Consider the following 26,655-nt stretch of genomic DNA (forward strand, 5'->3'; position numbering starts at 1 on the left):
TTTCAGTTTGGATTTGTTTGATAGATTTTTCATGATCATATTTGCCTTATACACTTTTGTCGTGAATTCCAAGGAAAAGATGCTTCTGGAGGCACATGCTATCAGTTTGCCCCATTTATAGTGATGTTAATTTTGATCACTTGGTTAAGGTAGTGTCTGTCAGGTTACTTTACTGTAAGGTTACTATTTTTCCTTTTGTAATTTATGGGTAGCTTGTGGGGGAAATAGTTTGAGGCTCTGTGAATAACTTGTTCCTCCAACTTTTACTCACTAGCTGGCATCTGTTGATAATTCACACCTGAATCATTTATTACGATGATGGTTGCCAAATGGTGATTTTCCTGATTTTGTCATTCTTTCTGTGTTTATTAGTTGACTCTCTTCTATAAAGAAGAGCTTTCCTTTCTCCTCTACTCATTTATTTATATCATTGTGGATTTGTGAATTCTTAATTTTATTCAATGAATTACATTTCTTTACCACATTTATATTGATGTGCAAATTGTCTCAGGTGAGGCCAGTAGGAGCCCCTTCGGGTTGATTCCTGTGTCTTTTTGACATCACCCTGTTTCATTGAGCATTTTCTTTATGTTTTGGCACAGTATGATATTCCAGGCTCATCCCAACTCTGGAGTCAACCATTTCTGTAAGAATCTCTAGTTCTTCTTGAAGAATGACTGGAAATCAAGATATGTGTGCTAGGTGTGCTTGCTAATTGACTACTGGGGTGTCATTGCTTCTAGGTCCCCTTAGCTGATAAGAGTTAAGAAATAGATACATAGATACATTTGTATGAGTGAATATGCAATGCATCCACACTCATGTATATTTATCTGTCTATTCTGTGTACAGTTGACTCTTGAACAATGGGTTAGGGGTACAGATCCTCTGCACAGTCGAAAATCCTTGTATAACTTTAGGCTCCCCCCAAACTTAACTACTAATAGACTACTGTTGACTTTATGATAGTAATGATATAATAGACCAGTATTTACGTATGTTTTATGCACTCATGACATGCTTAACTTTTTATTTTTTGGATATTTCTAGCTACACAGTTTGTCTCTGAATTTTTACAAATGTTGCAATCTCCAAAAAATTTTCCAGTATATTTATGCAAAAAATCCAAATGTAAGTGGACCCATAAAGTTCAAACATGTGTAAGAGTCAGCTGTATATTAAAAGCCATCAGTTCACACTTAAACGACCAATTCAGTCCATTGCTACAGAGTTATAGTGTTCTTTTTAATATTTGAAATTCTCTGATGGGAATTCTGGTACCAATTACCCACAATATTTTTACTTATTTGCTTAATTCTAGGATAATAGAAGGTAGTTTTAGAATTGCTAAGCTCTACATCTACAAAAAGAATCCTAATTAGTTCATTATTTGCTTAGAATTCATTTTGTCTTTAGCTTGACAAAATTAATTATATAATCAGATACTTTGTTTAAAAATTACTTGGGTTAATTTTTTTTTCCTTTTCACTGTGGTTACATTACTTGTTTATTAGATGGTTTAGTTCATTTGGTTCTATTTTGAATATCATTTTAATTTTAACCCTCATTCTTACTGGTTTCTTTCTGTTGTAATATTTTGCGGGGTGGGAGATGTTAACATGGTTCTAAATGTCAGAACTGTCTGAAAGAGATTCTAAGTAACAGCACCCTTTCTTCCTTGCCCTGACTCATTTCTTTTGTTCCACCTCATTGCTATTCATCTGCTCAGAGTAACCAACCTAATTAGTTTACCTTTACTGTATTCCATTTGTACAAATGAATAGACATGTTCTTACTCCCTTTCTTATACAAAGGGCAACATATTCTATAAACTTTTGCACTTGGCTAATTTTCCACTTAAGTATGAACTTTTAACATAAAGATGGTAACTCTTTGTCATACTTGCTTCAAGTATTTTTCCAACTTTTTCCAACAAAACTTTTCTTTCAACTACATTATTGTAAAATATCACTTACAGAAAAGTTCACAAAAATAGAGTACATTCACTGTACTGTTGTAATTCACCATGCAAGGAAAGAAATTGATCATTGCCAACACCCCAGAAGCTCCTTTATGTACCCTCTTAATTACAGTGCTTGACCTTCTGATTAGAGGTCATCCTTATCCTCAGTTTTATAGTAATCACTTGTTTTCTTAACATTTTTACAATGTAACTATGCATCCCTAAATAAATGTGTCATTTTGATCGCCTATTTTTAATGTTTAATATAAATGGGATTGGTGTGTATGTCTCCATGTATGGCTTCTGTTGTTCAGTATTGTGTGGGATGTTCATGAAGTTGTTTCATGTTATTGTAGTCCTTTTATTTTCATCTCTGCAGTGTTCCATTACATAAATATATGACAGCTTTTTAAATCTATTCTAATGGTGGTGGATATTTGGATGGATGTAGTTTTTTGGCTATTATAAAAAATTCCTTATGAATATTATTTTACATGCTTTTTAGTGTATATTATAGACTGAATTGTCCTGTTTGTTCCCCTTACCACCCCCAAGAAGATATGTTGAAGTCATAACTCCCAGTACCTCAGAATGTAACCCTCTTTGGAAATAAGGTCATTGCAGATGTAATTAGTTAAGACAAGGTCATGCTAGAGTAGTGTGGGTTGCAATATGACTGGTGTTCTTATAAAAAGAAGGCCATATGAAGAGACAAAGGAAGAACAAACATCATGTGAAGACGGGATGAGAGTGATGCATCTATGAGCTTAGGAATGTCAAACATTGCCATCAAGTCACCTGAAGCTATGAAGAGCACAGAAGGCTTCCCCTATAGGTATCTGGGGGGGGGTATGGTCCTGCTGACACCTTGATTTTGGACTTCTAACCTTTAGAACTTTGAGACAATAAATTTCTGTTGCTTTAAACCACTAATTTTTAGTACTTTGTTAGGGCAGCCCTAAGAAACTGTAAGAGTTTTTGTGTGTTCGTATTGCTTTTTTACTCAAATTGATGCGTCATAAGTATGCCTTCATCAAACTTTAGTTGATAATGCTACAATATTTTCCAAAGTGGTGTACCAGTTTATACTCCTAGCAGTGTATGATGAGTGCCTGTTGTTCTACACCTTTGTTGATCCTTAATATTGTCAAATAAAAATTTAGTCATTCTGATGGGTATACAGTGACATCTTGTTGAGGTGAAATTTGTATTTCATATTCAGCATTTCTTCATGATTAGTGATGTCAAACATCCTTTCATATGATTGTTGGCTCTTTGAATATCCATTTTTATGAGGTATGGCTTTTGCATATTTTTGTTTTCTTGTCCATCTTTGTTTTATTAAGTTGTAAGAGTTCTTTGTATGTTTTGGATAGGAGTCTTCTGTCAGTTAAATGTATTGTGTTTAAACATATCTTCTGCACTCAGGCTTGCCTTTTTACTCTATTAATGATAGCCTCAAAATGATAAGAAGTTCTTAATTTTAATGTAGCTCAGTTGATTAGTTGCTTCCATTGTTAATACTTTTTGTGCCACCTTTGAGGTTTTTCTTTACATTGAGGTATGAAGATGTTCTCCTGTGTTAGTATCTAGAAGCTTCATTATTTTACATTTTCCATTCAATAGTAAAATCATTTGTTTGGGATTGACATTTTATCAATGTTGAGTCTTGAAAATAACAAACATGCTATATTTCTCCATTTATGTAGATATTCTTTCATTTTTCTCACCAAACTTCTAATTTTTCAGGGTATAGGTATTGTACATGTTTTGTTACACTTATCCACAAGTGTAATATGTTTTTTCGATGATACCATAAAAGTTGTTTAAAAATGTTAATTTCCATTTTTTTTTTGTTTCTAGTTTGTGGTCATATAGTTGCTTTTTGTATATTTGACCTTGTACTCTTACTAAATTTAGTTATTTTGCTACCCTTTTTTGTACATTGCTTAGGATATTTTAATATCCGTGATCATGTCATCTGGGAATAAAGTTTTACTTTATTTATATCTGAATACCTTTTAAAAAATTGTCATAAAATATGTATAATGGAAGGAGATTAAAGATGGCGGAATAGGCAGGCAAGATGGAAACCTCCTCCCAAAAACACATAAAAGAGGAAAAATGCAGCAAAAGCAACTAGACCTGAAAATGACCTGAAGACTGCAGAACAGACCCCCTACACCTGAAGAGGAGAGAACCACACAGAAAAGGGTGAGGCGGCAAAGCTGAGATTGAGCAGGACCCAAGCCCTCCCCCTACCCCAGTCTACAGGTGGGAGAAAGAGGAACAGAGCAGGATGCGGGGAGGAGCCCAGGAATGCTTGTTCACACCTGGCCCCGGAGATCTGTTCCAGGAGCATGAGCCCACATTGCACTGGATTCTGGTGATTATTGGGGCTAGAGACCAGGAGCAGACAGAACACTGGGAGGCTGAGACAAGTGTGGAGGGCAGGCAATGCTCTCAAAGTCCTGAGACCCAAAGCAGAGGTGGCAGTTTGAAAGACTTGCCAGGAGTAGGAGAGGTACCAGAGGGGAAGAGGGTTGGAACTCACTTCAGGAGAAAAGGCAGGTGGGGGTTACCTCCTTGGCCCATCAGATTGGGGCTCAGGAGCCCTAGATGCTCCATCCCCCTTTCTGGCAATGCAGCCCTGAAACTCCTTCCTGAGCTCACTGCTGAGACAACCCACTTGGCCCAGTGGCAGCACCAGACATTTCTGCCTGGCAGGCAGAGGGAGACTGCCAGCTTGCTTGTCTCCATTTCAGCCCAACTGGAGAGGAGGTTGGAGGACCCAGCCCCAAGAGCTCCTTCCCCTCTGGGGATGTCCAAACCTGGTGCTGCGTGCCTGGCCAGGGCACATCTTAACCCTGCAGCCCCACCATTGCTGTAGGTGAGGCAGAGGGCATCCCTACCCACAGTCAGCTTAACGAGATTCCTGAGCTGATCTCAAAGGCAGGAGCTAAAGCAAACTGCCCTACCAGACTTAGACCACTACAGAGAAGCCAGACAGAAAGGTGGCCCTAACCACAGCATGCTGACAGTTGGGACCCCCACAAAAAAGAGCCAGGTACTAGAAAGTAAAAAATCGTGGGCACCATACCACACCTTCCTAAAGCTACTACTCTTCAGACCAGAAAGTATAGCAGAGACATCTAATATAAAGGAAGAAACAATCCCTGACAAACTGAGCAGGCAGAGGAATTTGATCCAAACAAAACTGCAAGACAGGACCCCTGAAAGGGGGCTAAATGAAACAGAGCTCAATATTCTTGATAAAGATTTCAGAAAAAGTCATAACATGCTCACAGATTTACAGAAAACTACTGAAGACTTCAAGAGATAGGAAACCTGTAAAAAAGTCATTCACAGCTGAAGAATACAGTAACTGAAATGAAACATACAATGGAGGGGATAAATAGTAGCTTACTGCAAGTAGAGGAGACAGTCAAGGAGATGGAAATTAACAGAAACAATGAAGTTGAGGAACAGAGAGAAAAGATTTCTAGGAATGAAAGAATGGTAAGAGCTTTGTAGACAACCCAAATGAAACAATATTTACATAATGGGGCACCAGGAGGTGGAGAGAAAGACAAAGGGATAAAGTCTCTTCCCTTTTTGGAGGAACTCCCCCAATCTGGGGAAGGAAATAGTCACTCAGGCCATGGAAGCTCAGAGAGCTAACAAAAGGACCCCAGCAAGACAACACGAGACAATAATTAAAATGGTAAAGATCAAGGATAAGGAGAGTGTGTTGAAAGCAGCCAGAGAGAGAAAAAAGATGACTTATAAGGGAAATCCCATCAGGCTAACAGCAGACTTCTCAAAAGAAACTCTACAGGTCAGAAGGGAGTGGCATGGTATATTTAATGTGCGGAAACAAGGGTCTCCAACCAAGAATTCTCTCCCTGGCAAGATTATCATTTAAATTTGAATCAGGGTTTAAACAATTTCTAGATAAACAAGGGCTGAAAGAATTTGTCACCACTAAACCAGAGTTACACAATATGTTAAAGGGATTGCTGTAGATGGGAATGACCCCAAGGCTAAATAACTTTCACCAGTGAAAATAAACCCACAATAAAGGTAATAGACCAACTACTAACCAAGTACAAAATTAAAAAAAGGAAAATCAACTGCACAAAATCAAGGGATGCACAAAACGTGCAATGATGACATCTAATACTAAAAATACGGAGGAGGAAGGGAAAAAAGTACCTTTAGGTTGTGTTTGAAGTAGAGTGATCAGCAATTTAAGATGGACTTACAAAGTAAGGAAACTATCATTGAACCTTTGTTAACCACACAACTAAAGCCTATAATAAATATACCACACAAATAAGTTAAAAAAGGAGAGAGAAACCCAATTAATACACTAAAGAGAACCAATAACGAGAAGAGTACAAGAGAGGAAGAAAGGAATGAAAGGAGATATAAAAACAAAACAATAAAATGGCAATAAATACATATCAATAATCATCTTAAATGTAAATGAACTGAATGCACCAATCAAAAGACAAAGAGTGGCAGAATGGATAAAGAAACAAGACCCATCTATATGCTGCTTACAAGAGACTCATTTCAGACCCAAAGACATACACAGACTAATAGTGAAGGGAAGGAAAAAGATGCTCCATGCATATAATAGGGAGAGAAATTAATAGCAGTACTTATAGCAGACAAAATTGATTTCAAAACAAAGTAACAAGAGACAAGGACATAATGATAAAGGGACCAGTCCAACAAGAGGATATAACCATTAAAAATATCTACCCACCCAACATAGGAGCACCTAAACATGTAAAACAAATACTAACAGAATTACAGGAGATTACAATACATTGACTTTAGGAGACTAACACACCACTCCCATCAATAGATCAAACAGACAGAAAATAAGGAAACAGGCACTGAATGATACATTAGATCAAATGGACTTAGATATCTACAGAACACTCGACCCCAAAATAGCTGGATACACATTTTTCCCATGTGCATGGAACATTCTCCAGTATAGATCACATACTAGGCCACAGGAAGAGCTCAATAAATCTAAAAAGATTGAAATAGTATCAAGCAGCTTCTCAGATCAAAATTGTATGAAACTAGGAGTAAATTTACACAGAACAAAAAGCCTACAAACACATGGAAGCTAAACATGATTCTAAATAATCAATGGGTCAATGAACAAATTTTTAAAAATCAAGCAATACATGGAGACAAAAGAAAACAAAAACAACAGCACAAAATCTGGGATGTGGCAAAGGGAGTTGTAAAAGGAAAGTGCATAGCAATACAGGCTTACCTCAAGAAACAGTCTAAAATGACAAAGAAACAAGAAAAAGTAGAAAGCCCAAAGTTAGAAAGAGCAGAAATAAATAAAATAGAGAAGAATGAAACAACAGACAAAATCAATGAAAGCAGGAGCTGGTTCTTTAGGAAAATAAGCAAAATAGATAAGCCCATAGTCATATTTATCAAAAAAAAAAGAGTGTATGCACATAAACAGAAAAGAAGAAGGAATAATCACAATGGATACTGCAGAAATATAAAGAATTATTAAAGAATACTATGAAAAGTTATATGCCAATAAATTGGACAACCCAGAAGAAATGGATAGCTTCCTAGAAAAATACACCTTCCAAGACTGACCCAGGAAGAAACAGAAAATCTGAACAATCCAGCCAGTTACCAGCAATGAAATCAAATTGGTGATAAAAAAAAAAAACCCCAAAACAAAATTACAGGTCCAGACTGCTTCTCAGCCAAATTCAATGAAACGTTTAAAGAAGAGCTAGTATCCATCCTCCTGAAAGCATTCCAAGAAGTAGAAGAGGAGGGAATACTTCCAAACTCATTTTATGAGGCTGGCATCACTCATACGAAAACCAGACACACACACACACAAAAATTGCAGAACAATATCCCGGATGAACTTAGATGAAAAACTCCTCAACAAAATATTAGCAAACTGAATCCAAAAATACATAAAAAGATCATCCATCATGACTAAGTGGGATTTATTCCAGGGATGCAAGGATGGTACAATATTCATAAATCCATCAGTATCATTCACCACATTAACCACGTGATCACCTCAATAGATGCTGAAAAGTCATTTGACAAAATTCAACATCAATTCACGATAAAAACTCTCAACAACATGGGTATAGAGGGTACGTAACTCAACATGATAAAGGCTATATATGACAGCTCACAGCCAGCATCATACTTAATAGCAAAAAGCTGAAAGCTTTTCCTCCAAAATCAGGAAGATGACAAAGATGCCCACTCTCATCACTTTTATTCAACATAGTACTGGAGGTCCTAGCCACTGCAGTCAGACAACACAAAAATCTAAAGGCATCGAGATTGGTAAAGAAGAGATTAAACTCCCTGTTTGCAGATGACGTGACATATATATATAGAAGACCCTAAAGAATCAACCAAAAATCTACTAGCATTAATAACTAAACTCAGCAAACCTGCAGGATATGAAATTAATACACAAAATCTGTTGCATTCTTACAGGCTAACAATGAACTAGCAGAAAGAGATACCAGAAAAACACCACCATTTACAATTGCATTAAAAAGAATAAAATACTTTGGAATTAACCTAACCAAGCAGGTAAAAGACCTATACCCTGAGAACTACAAGACATGAAGGAAATTAAAGATACCAATAAATGGAAATCCATTCCATGCTCATGGATAGGAAGAATTAATATTGTCAGTCACCATCCTGCCCAAAGCAATTACAGATTCAATGCAATCCCTATCAAAATACCAATAGCATTTTTGAAAAATTAGAACAAATAGTTCTAAAATTCATATGGAAACACAAAAGATCCCGAATAGCCAAAGCAATCCTGAGAAAAAAGAACAAAGCTGGGGGGATTATGCTCCAACTTCAAGCTCTACTGTAAAGCTACGGTAATAAAAAAAATTTGGTACTGGCACAAAAACAGACCCATAGATCAATGGAACAGAATAGAGCCCAGATATAAACCCATGCACCTATGGTCAATTAATATATGATAAAGGAACCATGAATATACAAAATATGGAAGCTATCCAAGTGTCCATTAACAGATGAGTGGATAAAGAGGATGTGGTTAAATATACAGACTGGAATATTACTCAGGCATAAAAAGAAAACAAATCATCCCATTTGCAACACCATGGATGGATCTAGAGGGTATTATGCCTAGTGAAATAAACCAGCAGAGGCAGACAAATACTTTATGATTTCATTTATTTGTGAAATATAAAAACAAAACAAAACAGAAGGAACAAAAACAGCATTAGACTCACAGACACTGAAAAGTGACTAGTAGTTATCAAGTGGGAGGGGATTGGACAGGTTGGAGGAAGGGATAGAGGGTCTCTGTTGAACCACTGTGATGTACATTTGATAATAAAATATATATATATACATATATGTGTGTATATATATAATTTAACACTTTAACCATTTTAACCACCAGTTGTATTAAGTTACATTCACATTGTTGTGCATCTATTATCACTATCTCCAGAAATTTTTCATCTGAAACTGAAACTCTATACCCATTAATAACTTCCCTTTTTTCCTTCCCCTGTGTCTCATAAGCACCATTGTAATTTACATCACTATGAATTTGACTATTTTAGGTACCTCATATAAATGAAATACTTCTCTTTATCTGGCTTAGTTGACTTAGCATAAGTTTCTTGCATATCATCATGATATCAAACCTAATGATTAATGATGTTGAGAATCTTTTCATGTGCTTATTGGCCACGTGTGTGTATTTTTTATACATCTAAAATGTTTTATTGAAATCTCAAAATAATAGGGAAAATTTATGTATCTTTGGAGAGAGAACTATTGTAGTTCTTTGCACATTTGGTTATATTTTGTTGTAGAATTTCTTTACTTATTCTGGTTTATTGATCCTTTCTCAGATATGATTTGTAAATATTTTCTTCTGTGGGTTGTTTTCACTCTGTTGATAGTGTCCTTTGATGTACAAAAGTTTTTAATTTTGATGAAGTCTGTTTATCTAGTTTTTCTTATGTCTGTGATTTTGTTTTCATATCCAAGAAATCATTGCCAAATCCAGTCATTAAGTGTTTCCCCTATGCTTGTAAGTTATTTTTATAGTTTAACCTCTTACATTTATTTAGGTCCCATTATGAATTAATTTTGTATATGATATTAAGGCAAGGGTCCAACTCCATTCTTCTGCATGTGGATATGTTGCCGGGCAGTCCCATCTGGGGAGGTCTCTCCCTGTGAGCTAGGTGAAACCTCAACCTGGACAGAGGAGGGAGGGCTCTTGACTCTGATCAGAAAGAATTCTTTAACAGGTTGAACAATTGTGAGGAAAAGAATTCATTAGGGAAGAGGGGTGCTCAAGATGGTGGTGGGAGTAGGGTGGTGGAAATCTCCCAAAACCATATATATTTTAAAAATACAGCAAATACAACTATTCCTAAAAGACCAGAAGATATAGTACAACAGCTAGGCTACACCTACATCTGTGAGAATTCAGCATCCCACAAAAAGAGTAAGATACAAAGTCATGACCCGGTGGGACCTGAGCACTCCCCCCATCCCAGCTCACTGGCAAGAGGAAAAGAATCAGAGTGGGGAGGGAGTGGAAGCACAGGACTGCTAAATAACCAGCCCCAGTAATCTGCACTGGGAGCATAGACACACACACACTGGATATCAGAGAAATGGAAAAGTAAAATCCGAAACACTGCAAGTGGGTCCCCATTGCCAGCTCCCCTGGGACAAAAGAAAAGTGGGTGCTTTAAAAGTCTTAAAGGGACAAAGGTTTTAAAGGTGGATAAAATCGTCCTAGCACACTCAGTCCAGCAGGATGGGAATCTTAAGGAACTTCAGGTGCCCTAACCCCCTGGGTGGCAACACAGACTGAAGCCCCTCATGGTGATAAGCCTGCGGTTCATCCACCCCCGCTGGCACTGCAAGCAAACCAACTGACCCGCCATTGCTGCAGACCAGCCAGAGAGCAGCTTCACCCACAGGAACCACAGAGTCTTCTCCCAGTGCGCAGCGAACTGGGCCAGACCCAGAGGATGCCCCCTGAGCACAGTTGCCCAGGACAGGCAGAGAAGCCAGTGCAAAGTCCGGAAGGCATGAAGGGGTGCCATTCTTGTAGGAGAACACACACTGAGTGCATGCGACCCCTGGCAGTGCCCTAGGCCATCCTGAGGGCCACCCCACTCATGGCAGCTTAGGGGACTAACCCAGAGAATGCTCCTGTGTGCGGATGAATGGCACAGGCAGCAGAGAAGGGCAAGGTGACCAGCAAGCATGAAGGGACTCTTCTCCCAGCTGACATATGCTCCACTTGCGAGTGATCACTTCTATTGCCATGAAAAGGCAGAAGAACCTGGTCTAGTCCAAAATCATTCAAACTCCAGAGAGAGAGCTTGGTGAGATAGGGATAAGCAATCTTCCTGAAAAAGAATTCAAAATGAAAGTGATAACCATGCTGATGTACCTGCAGAGAAATGTGCAAGAGCTTAGGGATGAAAGTCTGGAGGGAGATAACAGAAATGAAACAATCAATGGAAGGACCTAAGAGCAGACTGGATGAAGTGCAAGAGACTTAGTGGAATACAATTCAGAGAACAGGAATACAGAGAAGCTGAGGCACAAAGAGATAAAAGGATCTCTAGGAATGAAAGAATATTAAGAGAACTGTGTGACCAGTCCAAATGGAACAATATTTGCACAGTAGGGGTACCAGAAGAAGAAGAAGAGAGAGAAAAAGGGATAGAAAGCGTCTTTGAAGAAATAATTGCTGAAAACTTCCCCAAGCTGTGGAAGGAAATAGTTTCTCAGATCATGGAAATCCACACATCTGCCAACACAAGGGACCCAAGGAAGACAAGACCAAGACAAATATAATTAAAACGGCAAAGATCAAAGACAAAGACAGAATATTAAAGGAAGCCAGAGAGAGAGAAAATATCACCTACAAAGGAAAATCCATCAGGTTAATAGATTTCTCAACAGAAACCTTACAGGCCAGAAGAGAGTGGCATGACATATTTAATGCAATGAAACAGAAGGGCCTTGAAGCAAGAATACTGTATCCAGCACGATTATCATTTAAATATGAAGGAGGGATAAAACAATTCCCAGACAAACAAAAGTTGAGGGAATTTGTCTCCCACAAACCACCTCTACAGGGTATTCTAGAAGGACTGCTTCAGATGGAAGCACTCCTAAGACTAAATAGATGTCACCAGAGAAAATAAAATCACAGCAAAGAAAGCAGACCAAGCAAATACTAACTAAAGGCAAAAATTAAAATCAACTACCCACAAAAGCAATCAAAGGAAACACAAAAGAACACAGAATAAAACACCTAAAATATAAAGAATGGAGGAGGAGGAATAAGAAGGGAGAGAAATAACCAACAGCCTGTGTTTATAATAGCTCAATAAGTGAGCTAAGTTAGACGGTAAGATAGTAAAGAAGCTAACCTTGAACCTTTGGTAACCATGAATCTAAAGCCTGCAATGGCAATAAGTACATATCTTTCAATAATCACCCTAAATGTAAATGGACTGAATGCACCAATCAAAAGACACAGAGTAATAGAATGGATAAAAAAGCAAGACCCATCTATATGCTGCTTACAAGAGACTCACCTCAAACCCGAAGACACGCACAGATTAAAAGTCAAGGGATGGAAAAAGATATTTCATGCAAACAGCAAGGAGAAGAAAAGCAGGTGTTGCAGTACTAGTAACAGACAAAATAGACTTCAAAACAGCGAAAGTAATAAGAGATAAAGAAGGACACTATGTAATGATAAAGGGCTCAGTCCAACAAGAGGATATAACCATTATAAATATATATGCACCCAATACAGGAGCACCAACATATGTGAAACAAATACTAACAGAATTAAAGGAGGAAATAGAATGCAATGCATTCAATTTAGGAGACTTCAACTCACTCCAAAGGACAGATCCACCAGACAGAAAATAAGTAAGGACACAGAAGCACTGAACAACACACTAGAACAGATGGACCTAATAGACATCTATAGAACTCTACACCCAAAAGCAGCAGGATATACATTCTTCTCAAGTGCACATGGAACATTCTCCAGAATAGACCACATACTAGGCCACAAAAAGAGCATCACTAAATTCAAAAAGATTGAAACCCTACCAACCAACTTCTCAGACCACTAAGGTATAAAACTAGAAATAAATTGTACAAAGAAAGCAAAAAGGCTCACAAACACATGGAGGCTTAACAACGTGCTCCTAAATAATCAATGGATCAACAACCAAATTAAAATAGAGGTCAAGCAATATATGGAAACAAATGACGACAACAACAACACAAAGCCCGAACTTCTGTGGGATTCAGTGAAAGCAGTCTTAAGACAATCCAGACATATTTAAAGAAGGAAGAATAATCCCAAATGAATAGTCTAAAGTCACAATTATCGAAACTGGAAAAAGAAGAACAAGTGAGGATTAAAATCAGCAGAAGGAGGGACATAATAAAGATCAGAGAAGAAATAAATAAAATTGAAAGGAATAAAACAGTAGAAAAAAATCAATGAAACCGAGAGCTGGTTCTTTGAGAAAATAAACAAAATACATAAGCCTCTAGCCAGACTCATTAAGAGAAAAAGAGAATCAACACACATCAACAGAATCAGAAATGAGAAAGGAAAAATCATGACGGACCCCACAGAAATACAAAGAATTATTAGAGAATACTATGAAAACCTTTACACAAACAATCTGGAAAACCTAGAAGAAATGAACAACTTCCTAGAAAAATACAACCTTCCAAGACTGACCAAGGAAGAAACACAAAAGTTAAACAAACCAATTACGAGCAAAGAAATTGAAACAGTAATCAAAAAACTACCCAAGAACAAAACCCCCGGGCTGGACAGATTTACCTCAGAATTTTATCAGAAACACAGAGAAGACATAATACCCATTCTCCTTAAAGTTTTCCAAAAAATAGAAGAGGAGGGAATACTCCCAAACTCATTCTATGAAGCCAACATCACCCTAATACCAAAACCAGGCAAAGACACCACCAAAAAAGAAAATTACAGACCAATATCCCTGATGAATGTAGATGCAAAAATACTCAATAAATTCTCAATAAACTGAATTCAGAAATGTATCAAAAGGATCATACACCATGACCAAGTGGGATTCATCCCAGGGATGCAAGGATGGCACAACATTCAAAAATCCATCAACATCATCCACCACATCAACAAAAAGGACAAAAACCACACGATCATCTCCATAGATGCTGAGAAAGCATTCGACCAAATTCAGCATCCATTCATTATAAAAATTCTCAACAATATGAGTATAGAGGGCAAGTACCTCAACAAAATAAAGGCCATTTATGATAAACCCACAGCCAACATCATACTGAACAGCAAGAAGCTGAAAGCTTTTCCTCTGATATCGGGAACAAGACAGGGCTGCCCACTCTCCCCACTGTTATTTAACATAGTAGTGGAAATCCTAGCCATGGCAATTAGACAAAACAAAGAAATACAAGGAATCCAGACTGGTAAGGAAGAAGTCAAACTGTCACTATTTGCAGATGACATGATATTGTATATAAAAAACCCTAAAGAGTCCACTCCAAAACTACTAGAACTAATATCAGAATTCAGCAAAGTTGCAGGATACAAAATTAATACACAGAAATCTGTGGCTTTCCTATACACTAACAGTGAACTAATAGAAAGTGAAACCAGGAAAACAATTCATTTCACAACTGCACCAAAAAGAATAAAATACCTAGGAATAAACCTAACCAAGGAAGTGAAAGACCTATACCCTGAAAACTATAAGACACTCTTAAGAGAAATTAAAGAGGACACTAACAAATGGAAACTCATCCCATGCTCTTGGTTAGGAAGAATTAATATAATCAAAATGGCCATCCTGCCCAAAGCAATCTACAGATTCAATGCAATCCCTATCAAATTACCAACAGCATTCTTCAACGAACTGGAACAAATAGTTCAAAAATTCATATGGAAACACCAAAGATCCCAAATAGCCAAAGCAATCCTGAGAAGGAAGAATAAAGTGGGGGCGATCTCGCTCCCCAACTTCAAGCTCTACTACAAAGTCACAGTATTCAAGACAGTTTGGTACTGGCACAAGAACAGAGCCACAGACCAGTGGAGCAGAATAAAGTCTCCTGACATCAACCCAAACATATATAGTCAATTAATATACAATAAAGGAGCCATGGACATACAATGGGGAAATGACAGCCTCTTCAACAGCTGGTGTTGGCAAAACTGGACAGCTACATGTAAGAGAATGAAACTGGATCACTGTGTAACCCCATACACAAAAGTAAATTCGAAATGGATCAAAGACCTGAATGTAAGTCATGAAACCATCAAACTCTTAGAAAAAAACATAGGCAAAAATCTCTTGGACATAAACATGAGCAACTTCTTCATGAACATATCTCCCCAGGCAAGGGAAACAAAAGCAAAAATGAACAAGTGGGACTATATCAAGCTGAAAAGCTTCTGTACAGCAAAAGACACCATCAATAGAACAAAAAGTTATCATACAGTATGGGAGAATATATTCATAAATGACATCCGATAAAGGGTTGACATCCAAAATATATAAAGAATTCACACACTTTAACAAACAAAAAGCAAATAATCCAATGAAAAAATGGGCAGAGGAGCTGGACAGACACTTCTCCAAAGAAGAAATTCAGATGGCCAACAGACACATGAAAAGATGCTCCACATCACTTGTCATAGGAGAAATGAAAATTAAAATCACAATGAAATATCACCTCACGCCAGTAAGGATCAATCACCATAATCGAAAAGACAAACAACAACAAATGTTGGTGAGGTTGTGGAGAAAAGGGAACCCTCCTACACTGCTGGTGGTAATGTAAATTAGTTCAACCATTGTGGAAAGCAGTATGGAAGTTTCTGAAAAAGCTCAAAATAGAAGTACCATTGACCCAGGAATTCCACTTCTAGGAATTTACCCTAAGAATACAGCAGCCCAGTTTGAAAAGACAGATGCACCCCTATGTTTATCGCAGCACTGTTTACAATAGTCAAGAAATGGAAGCAACCTAAGTGTCCAGTAGATGAATTGATAAAGAAAATGTGGTACATATACACAATGGAATATTATTCATCCATAAGAAGAAAATATATCCTACCGTTTGCAACAACATGGATGGAGCTAGAAGGTATTATGCTCAGTGAAATAAACCAGGTAGAGAAAGACAAGTACCAAATGATTTCTCTCATATGTGGAATATAAGAACAATGAAAAACTGAAGGAACAAAACAACAGCAGAATCACAGAACCCAAGAAAGGACTAACAGTTACCAAAGGGAAAGGGACTGGGGAGAATGGGATGGAAGGGAGGGATAAGGGCGGGGAAGAAGAAAGGTGGTTTTATGATTAGCATGTATAATTTGGGGTGGAGGGCTGTGCAACACAGAGAAGACAAGTAGTGATTCTACAACATCTTACTACGCTGATGTACAGCAACTGTAATGGGGTTTGTGGAGGGGACTTGTTGAAGGGGGTCCCTAGTAAACATAATGTTCTTCATATAATTGTAGATTAATGATAACAAAAAAAATGGTAAGAGTGTGCATCCTTGTCTTGTTCCTGATCTTAAAGGAAAAGCTCTCATCTTTCACTGTTAAATGTGATGCTGGCTGTGGATTTGTCATTTATGGCCTTTATTATGTTGAGGTATGTTCCCTTTGTACCCATTTTGTTGGGAGTTTTTGTCATGAATGGATGTTGAATTTTGTCACATGCTTTTTCAGCATCTATGAAGATGATCATGTGGTTTTTGTCCTCCTTTTTGTTGTTGTGGTGTGGTGTATGATGTTGATTGATTTTCAAATATTGTGCCATTCTTGCATCCCTGGAATAATCCTACTTCATCATGGTGGATGACCTTTTTGATGTGTTTTTGAATTTGGTTTGCTAATATTTTGTTGAGTATTTTTGCATCTACGTTCATCCAGGATATTGGTCTGTAATTTTCTTTTTTGTAGTGTCTTTGCCTGCTTTTGGTATTAGAATGATCCTGGCCTCATAGAATGAGTTTAGAAGTATTCCCTTCTCTTCTACTTTTTGGAGAAAATTAAGGAGAATGGGTATTAGCTCTTCTTTAAATTTTGATAAAATTTAGCAATGAGCACATCTGGGTCCAAGGTTTTGTTCATAGGTAGTTTTTTTATTACTAATTTGATTTCATTGCTGGTAATTGGCTTGTTTAGTTTTTCTGTTTCTTCCTGGGTCATTCTAGGAAGGTTGTATTTTTCTAGAAAGTTTTCCATTTCTTCTCAGTTTTCCAATTTGTTGGCATATAATTTTTCATAGTATTCTGTAATGATTCTTTGCATTTCTGTTGTGTCCAGGTGATTTTTCCTTTCTCATCTCTGATTCTGTTTATGTGTGTACACCATCTTTTTTTTTTTCTAGGTAAGTCTGGGTAGGGCTTTCTTTTGCTTATTTTCTCAAAGAACCAGCTACTGGTTTCATTGATTCCTTGTATTGTTTTGTCCTTCTAAATTTTATTTATTTATGCTATGATCTTTATTATGTCCCTCCTTCTACTGACTTTGGGCTTCACTTGTTCTTCTTTTTCTTGTTTCATTAATCATAAGTTTAGACTGTTCATTTGGGATTTTTCTTGTTTCTTGAGGTAAGACTGGGTTGCTATATACTTTCATGTTAGAACTATCTTCACTGCATCCCACAGAGTTGGGGTATTGAGTTGTTTTCATTTGTCTCCATATATTGCTTGACTTCTGTTTTTATTTGGTCACTAACCCATTGATTATTTAGGAGCATGTTGTTAAGCCTCCTTGCGTTTGTGGGCCTTTTTTTTCTTTGCATAATTTATTTATAGTTTCATACCTTTGTTGTCTGAGATGCTGGTTGGTACAATTTCAATCCTTCTAAATTTACTGAGGCTCTTTTTGTGGCCTAGTATGTTATCCTTGAAAATGTTCCATGTGCACTTGAGAAGAATGTGTATCCTGGGTCTTTTGGGTAGTGGGTTCTGTAGATGTCTGTTAGGTCCATCTGTTCTAATGTGTTGTTCAGTACCTCTCTCCTTAGGTACTTCTGTCTGGTTGATCTGTCCTTTGGAGTGAGTGGTTTGTTGATGTCTTCTGAAATGAATGTATTGCATTCTATTTCCCCCTTTAATTCTCTTAGTATTTGTTTCATATAATAAGGTGCTCCTATGTTGGGTGCATAGATATTTGTAATGGTTATATCTTCTTGCTGAATGGACCCCTTTATCATTATGTAATGTCTTCCTTTGTCTCTTGTGACTTTCTTTGTTTTGAAGTCTATTTTGTCTGCCACAAATATTGCAACTCCTCTACTTTTTTCTCCTCATTATTTGCATGAAATATCTTTTCCATCCCTTCACTTTTAGTCTGTGTATGTCTTTGGGTTTGAAGTGAGTCTCTTGGAGGCAGCATATAGATGGGGCTTGCTTTTTTTTATCCATTCAGTGACTCTATGTCTTTTGTTTAGTGCATTCAGACCATTTATATTTAGGGTGATTATCAATAGGTATGTACTTTTTGCCATAGTAGGCTTTGGATTTGTGGTTACCAAGGTTCAAGGGCAGCTTCTTTACTATCTAACAGTCTAACTTAACTCGTGTATTATGCTATTATAAACACAATCTGAAAATTCTTTTTTTCTCTCCTTTGTTTTTCTTCCTCCTCCACTCTTTACATATTAGGTCTCATATTCTGTCATTTTTGTGTATCCCTTGACTGACTTTGGGGGTAGTTGATTTAATTTTGCATTTGCTAGTAATTAATTGGTCTACTTCTTTTACTGTTGCTTTATTTTCTCTGGTGACAGCTATTTAGCCTTTGGAGCAGTTCCATCTATAATAACAATCCCTCGAAAATACACTGTAGAGATGGTTTGTAGTGGGGGGGTAAATTCCCTCAACTTTTGCTTATCTGGAAATTGTCTAATCCCTCCTTCAAATTTAAATGATAGTCTTGCTGGTAGAGTATTCTTGGTTTGAGGCCCTTCTGCTTCATTGCATTAAATATACCATGCCACTCCCTTCTGGCCTGTCAGGTTTCTGCTGAGAAGTCTGTTGATAGCCTGATGGGTTTTCCTTTGTAGGTGATATTTTTTCTCTCTCTGGCTGCTTTTAATATTCTGTCCTTGTCCTTAATTTTTCCATTTTAATTATTAAATGTCTTGGTCTTGTGTTCCTTGGGTCCCTTGTGTTGGGAGATCTGTGCACCTCCATGGCCTGGGAGACTATTTCCTTCCCCAGATTGGGGAATTTTTCATCAATTACCTCCTCAAAGACACTTTCTATCCCTTTTTCTCTCTCTTCTTCTCTGGTACCCCTATAATTTGAATATTGTTCTGTTTGAATTGGTCACACAGTTCTCAATATTCTTTCATTCCTAGAGATCCTTTTTTCTCTCTGTGACTCAGCTTCTTTGTTTTCCTGTTCTCTAATTTCTTTTTCTTTTACCATCTCCTCTACCTCATTTAATCTGCTTTTACATCCATTGTATGTTTCGTTTCAGATACTGTATTTTTCAAAGTTTCTATCTCTTTCTTGAATTCCTCCCTGAGATCTTGAATATTTTTCTGTAGCTCCATGAATATATTTATGATTTTTATTTTGAAATGTTTATCAGGAAGATTGGTGATTTCAGTTTCACTTAGCCCTCTCTCTGGTGTTTGTGTGATTTTGGTTTGTACCAGGTTCTTTTGTTGTTTCATGTTTTTTACAATTACTATGACATAATAACTTTGTGTCGGCGGCACCCTCTAGTGCCCAGAAGCTCTACTCTCTGGAGCTGCCCAGCCCATGGTTACATTCACAGGCATGCAGTGCCAGTTCCTACCTCCACTGCCAGGGCCAGCAGTCTCAGTGCACTGGGAGGAGCCTCTATGCTATGTCCTTCTAGCTACTTTAGGTGGTGTCATCCTCCTCCTGGCCTGGAGTGATGGCAGGTGCAGCAGGTTTGTGAACCAGTGCTTGCCAGGAGGAAGGTGCATCAGGCTGAGTTTTGCTGGGGGGTGGGCCTTGGCTTTGTGTTGCCATCCAGTGAGATGGAGCACCTGAAGCTCCTGAATGGTCCCAACCTGGTGGACTGAGTGTGATGGGACAATTTTGTCTGCCTGTCCTTTCTCCTGAGCAGGAAGTTCTGTCTTGTCCTTGCTCCTTTAGAAGCCCTCTCACTGTTGGGGAGCCCTTCAAAGCACCCACCTTTCTTTTGTCCCAGAGCGGCCAGTGTTTGGTACCTGTTCTCCACAAGTGCTGGAATCTCAATCTCTCTGAGTATTCCACCCATCTTTGCTTTCCAACCCTTCTAATATCCAGAGCACTATGTAATGTGGTATTGAGCTCTTGAAGTAGGTCTTCAGGGGAGGGTATTTAGCAGTCCTGGGCTTCTACTCCCTCCATGTTCCCTTTCTCTTCCTCCCACTGGTGAGCTGGGGTGGGCAGAGGGTTTGGGTCCTGCTGGATCAAGACTTTGCTACTTTACTCTTTTCCATGAGGTCTTTTCTTTTTCTTAGATATAGGCTATCTGGTGCAGTCTTCTTTCTCATTGCTCTTTCAGGATTAGTTGTATTTGCTGTATTTTCATGTTCTATGTGTTTTTGGGTGGAGGTTTATGCCTCACTTCTCATGCCACCATTTTGTTTAATCCAAAATATCATCATAACATTTCTTTATTTATGTATTTTCTTTTGGATTGGCTGTTTCTTTGAATTTTGTCTTCTCTATTGGCTTCCCACTTTCACCTCTTTTTTTTCTTTTTCTTAGTTCTTAGTTGTTGATCTGAGATATATATCATTAAATTCTCCCACTCTGCTTTCAAATGATGTGCTATTTAATACAGTATCACTTCACTTAAAATGTAACAACCCATTCTAGGCATACTCAAGGAGTATTATTGCATAAAATTTAGAATTTGTTCTACAGATATTTCCACAGCAAAATTGGGATAAACAAAGCAGGAGTGGTACAGTTTTGATAACATGTTGAATGTGGCTGGTAAGTGTATAGGAGTTCATAATTATACACTTTTGGTTTTTGTATATATTCAAAAATTTTTGGAAAATTTCAATGAATTTCTTAAATTACTAGAAATTTTTAGTTGAAAGTTCACTAATTTATTTTAAAATTAATGCAGAAAGCCAAAGAGGAAAAAAAAGAAAGAGGTTAAGAAAGAAGAGAAGGAAGCAGAACAGGAGAAGGGCTGGGGCCAGTGTGACTTATCCGGTGAGGCACTGTGCTTATCAGTGGTAGGAGATGTAAGTTGCATTTAGTTGTCCTTCAGTTTGAAAGGAATGTTTTAGCATGCCCTAGACTGTTGTATCCCTAAACTGTCCTCATTGTGGTAGGCCCCTAAATATTTGCAGAAGTTTTCTCTCATCCTCTGACATGCATTCACAATACTTGGCATTGCCTACTTGCTAGGTTTGATTAATGCGATAACATTGATATAGAGGACTGATGTGATGTTCTGAGGAGAGTCAGGATGATCAAATTATTTTAAGGTATATTGTAACAGAGAAGAGAAGAGTTAAAATTAACATAGCTTTGAAGCACGATTTAGGATTTACAGCCTTACGTCATTTTATTGCACTTCACTTTATCGCCCTTTGCAGGTACTGTGTTTCTTACAAATTGAAGGTTTGTTGCAAACCTGCCTTGAGCAAGTCAGTTGACACCATTTTCCCAATAGCAATTTCTCACTTAGTGTTTCTGTGTCACATTTTGGTAATTATCACAGTATTTCAACCTTTTAAATTACTACGTTTGTTATGGTGATTTGTGATCCATGACCACTAGTATTACTATTGTAATTGTTTTGGGACACCACGATCTGTTCCTATATAAGACAGGGAACTTGATTAATGTGAGTGTTGTGACTCCTCCACTGACTGGTGGTTCCCCCATCTCACTCCCTGTCCTAGGGTCTCCCTATTTCCTGAGACACAACAATATTACAATTAGCATATTTAATAACCCTACAATGGCCTCTAAGTGTTCAAGTGAAAGGAAGAGTTGCATGCCTCTCACTTTAAATCAAAAGCTGGAAATGATTAAGCTTAGTGAGGAAGTATGGCAAAAGCTGAAATAGGCCAAAAGCTAGGCCTCTTGTACCAGTTAGCCAAGTTTTAAATGCTTAGCAAGAGATCTTGAAGGAAATTAAAAGTGCTGTCCAGTGAACACACGAATGATGAGAAAGAAAACAACCTTATTCTGATGTGGAGAAGTTTTAGGGTCTTGATGGAGACCAAACCAGCCACAACATTCCCTTAAGCCAAAGCCTAATTCAGAGCAAGGCTGTACTTCTTCAATTCTGTGAGTAAGCTGCGGAAGAAAAGTTTGAAGCTAGCAGAGGTTGGTTCATAGGTGTAAAGGAAGAAGCTATCTTTATAACAGGTAAAGCAGCAGGCACTGAGGCAGAAGCTGCAGCAAGTTCTCCAGAAGATTTAGCTAAGATCATTCATGAAGGTGTCTACACCAAACAACAGATTTTCACATAGACCAAACAGCCTTCTATTAGAAGATGATGCCACCTAGGACATTCATAGGTAGAGAGAAATCAATGCCTTGCTTCAAAGTTTCAAAGGACAGGCTGACTCTCTTTTTTAGAGGCAAACGCAGCTGGTATCTTTATAGTGAAGCTAATGCTCATTTACCATTCTGAAAATCCTAGACCCTTAATTATGTGAAATCTTCTCTACCTGTGCTCTGTAATTGGAACAACAAAGCTTGGCTAACTCCACATCTGTTTAATAACATAGTTTACTGGATATGTTAAGCTTGCTGTTGAGACCTATTTAGTTATCGAATAATCCTAAGAGGTTGAGTGGGACAAGCATTATCATCATCCTTTTTAGCTTTTAGAGCAGAATGTTAGAAAATTTAAGTAATTTTCCCAAATTTTTACATCTCTTGAAAGCAATAAGCATTGTCACTACAGGGAATCCCTTCTGCACATAGACATCTTCTGGGCACTGAAGGGATGTCCCGTTGCACCACTCTGGAAGGTCACATTCATTGGCCTTAAGTCTACAGAGTTCCCCTGAGGGCATGAACTTGTAGTCTTTGCTTTTTCTATGCTTATCACTGGGAAAACATCTCTCCAATTCCAAATCCTAATTCCAGTACAAATCAGGTAAGTACCCAAGTGCTGATAAATGGGATCTACTATGTTGACAACAGGAAATACATCCTGTGCACCTTTGAGAAGTTATTTTGGGGGTAAATGGAGTCTGGATTCTCAGATGTCTGTCTCCTTCCTTTCCCACAAATCATATTTGTGCTCAAGAAATACAAAGAGGACTAACTCAGGGGGAAATAGAGCTTTATTTGCTGCTTCCAACAATGAACAGTTTGTAGGAAGATGTTAAGAACTACTTTTGCTTGATGGCAGTTCTTGATGCTGACAGTAGGAAAGTTCTCTGCGTTTTCTGTAAACTGTTAGAAAATGTACTCAGTTTCAGGCATGTAGTAACATTTCTACTGCCAAGAGCCTGAAACTTGATAATGCATAGCATATTAAATTAGAGGCATTTTCTTAACCTGAAGAGTGAGCCTGAGTCTCCTTGGGACCAAAATGTTTTCGAAGGGACATAAATATAGCAGTGGACAGTAAAAACAAAACAGACACACTAAGACTCACAACTAGTGGCAAGAAAACTCTTCTGGCAGGTGCTGGGCCGCTCTCAACACTACCTCCATAGCCTCTGTGCAGGCAGTAGGGTGGAGACCACCCGTAGTTGCAATGGCAGTGATGTTTATTATTGCAAATCCCCTTCATTTTGCAGGTTTCAGGCAGGCAGACTTGTGACAAGAGAGGTAGACTGACACACTTCTTATGTATGCAGATCTTTTTTGGACCACATGTAGTGCCATCTTTCACTTCACCAACATCAGGTATGCCCATCCCTAAATGATAGTCAATACTCCAGCAGGTGACACCATTGATGTGAGTGCGCTGCAAAACAGAGTGATCACTATGTTGGGGAATGTGTTTCACATTTTCACACTGAACTCTTCCACAGAAGATATTTGAGGCATTACATTTTAGGTATGTCATGCCATTTATACCACAGTGGCCAAAACGGCTTCCCTGAGAGTTTATTTCTTCATAGCAGCTCTGAGATGCACTCCTTGCACCTTCACCAAAAATCTCCCTGCACTGTTCATCATGGTTATTACATCTCTTTTGATAGCAGTAGGCACTGTCACTACAGGGAATCCCATCCTGCACATACACATCCTCTGGACACTGATGGGATGTCCCATTGCACCACTCTGGAAGGTCACATTCATTGGCCTGATGTCTGCAGAGTTCCCCTGAGGGCATAAACTTGCAGTCTTTGCAGCAAAGCCCAAAAGCACAAGCAGCCCCAGGCCGCAGAGTGCAGTTCAGCAGACAGCAGGGGTCTCGTTCACACTGCTTCACTGGTCCACAGTCACATTCCTCTTCCCCTTCAACCACACCATTCCCACAGCGCTTGGGCATAAAGACTTCCCCTGGACTTGGAAGATTGTGCAGACACGATCCCTGGTTTAAAGTGGTCTTTGTGAAATCTGCATAACTGCAATTGGTGAATCTCTCTGCTGGCACTCTGATAGCATTCATGATGCAACCACTTTGCCCACACAAACAGAATTCTTCATCGTGCCGCATACCCAAAGTGTGTCCTAACTCATGGGCCACAGTGAGGGCAAAAAGGGACCAAGGGTCTCCTTGAAAATTATTAACTCCACAATCAATAGGAGGACGACATATTCCTGCAACATAGGCTATACCAAGTACACTTAAAAGTGAATTTTTAATGAAAATATGGGCAGCATCATACTGTAGCTGGGAAAGACTGATTTGTTTCCACTGAGAGAAGTCCTTCAGAACCTGTTCTATGCTTATCATTGGAATAACATTTCCATGATTCCAGATCTCAATCCCAATCAAAATCACATAAGTATCCAGCTGCTGATAAATGGAATCCACGATGTTGACAACAAGTAATACATTCTCCTCCACCACTGAGAAATTGCTTTGGGAATAAATTAGGAAATTGTGATCTACCACCACAACCAGCTCCAGAAACAATGAGTGGGTCCGCCAGGTATTAGTAGAAATTTGTTTCAGAGTTGATTTCTTAGCCTCTTCAAATTCCAGCTGTTGGAATGCTGTTTCCTTCTCTGTTAAGCCACATCTCATAGGTGGGAATTGTGTCTCATTAGTGTTTATCTTGTAAACCAGGTGTTCAAATGTGGTAGAGTGCCTGATGGGCGTGATCTCATAAGCAAGGTCGTTTATCTGTAGCATTCCTCGAAAACCTCCAGAACAGGTACTGAGGGCAACCAGGGACTCGGGGACCCCCTCCACATAACCGTGATAGTAGCAGTCATCAGGAACAAAAGGCCGATCCTTCTGGAGGGCATTCTGGTCTGTGTAGGAGAATACTGGGAGGTGTCTGGAAACCAAGAGCTTCTTGACCTTCATGTGAACAATGTGTCTCTGGCCCCCAAACTGAAGGCTGTAGGAGAGCCAGCCTGGAGCCTTTGCCCCCCTGCCCCTGCCAGTCACCTTCAAAGGGATCACCACTTCTGGGGACCTGAGGTGTTGCGAGGGTACAGTCTGGAAGAGACCAGAAGAGGACAGAGATACTGCAGCCCAAAACAACAGGAGAACAATTCTCTTGGACACCTCATCCTCACCAGCCACCATTATGGAGCTGTCATTGTGGAGCCGTCCAGAGAAAAAGAGTGTGAGGCACCGCTGGTCTGGCTCCTGAGCTGGTCATTGTGTAGAGCTGATCATTATGCATCTGTGTCCTGGCAGAGCTGGACCTTCAGAGCCGCAGTGCTGAAAGTGAAAATGAAAAGAAGGGTGGGGATGGTGGTAGGATTGGGTGAGGAAGGTGGGAGAGAGAAATAAATGAGTGGTGAGAAAGTGATTCATGAATTAACAATGTATGGATTTGCTTTCAAAGGGCTGGGGAATTAGGTGGGTATACATAAGACAATATTGGCCATATGTTGATAATTGTTAAGTTGGATGATAGATCCCTGAGTTTAAATTATGTAATTATCTTAGTACATATAGATGGTACTAAAATCGCCACAATAAAAGCTGAAGTAAAACTAAAGAGACTACAGTAGGGTGACTGTGTTTCAATTTGCCAAGACCATGTTTGTTATGCTTGCTGTGCTTGCATAATTACTGATACTTTATGACTCAAAATTGCAGAAGTCAAAAAGAATCTCAATTCTTATGTCAGTTTGCATGGACTCATGAATTACTTTAGCCTTTCTTTATGTCAAGAAAGACATGTCTCCTTGCTGTATTCTCCTACACTTATAACTCTACAGGGCTGCAAAGTTTATGACTGAATGCAGGGTTTATGATTTTAATTCATTTTAGCATCCCCTATAATGCCTAGTATAGTTTTCTATACAATGGAAAGTGGGGAAGAGGGGGAGCGGTGGTGAAATACTTGGGTTATAGATGAATGCCACTTAAAATGTATTCATTCTTTTTTTTTGGTATCATTAATCTACAATTACATGAAGAACATTATGTTTACTAGGCTCCCCCCTTCACC

The 26,655-nt window shown here is 38.5% G+C and overlaps 1 protein-coding gene across 1 annotated transcript; it reads right to left on the reverse strand.

The window, feature by feature from the left end:
• Positions 1-23,615: 23,615 nt before the first annotated feature.
• Positions 23,616-25,778, reverse strand: ADAM21 (ADAM metallopeptidase domain 21). Its single transcript, XM_036913031.2, has one exon. It carries the CDS (start codon positions 25,776-25,778, stop codon positions 23,616-23,618), a length of 2,163 nt encoding a protein of 720 aa, XP_036768926.2.
• Positions 25,779-26,655: the final 877 nt, after the last annotated feature.

The sequence above is a fragment of the Manis pentadactyla genome, chromosome 11, assembly GCF_030020395.1.
Source record: "Manis pentadactyla isolate mManPen7 chromosome 11, mManPen7.hap1, whole genome shotgun sequence".
NCBI lineage: Eukaryota > Metazoa > Chordata > Mammalia > Pholidota > Manidae > Manis > Manis pentadactyla.

Excerpts from the sequence above, each read along its gene's own strand:
- ADAM21 (XM_036913031.2), bottom strand. The coding sequence starts at position 25,778 with ATGGTGGCTGGTGAGGATGAGGTGTCCAAGAGAATTGTTCTCCTGTTG.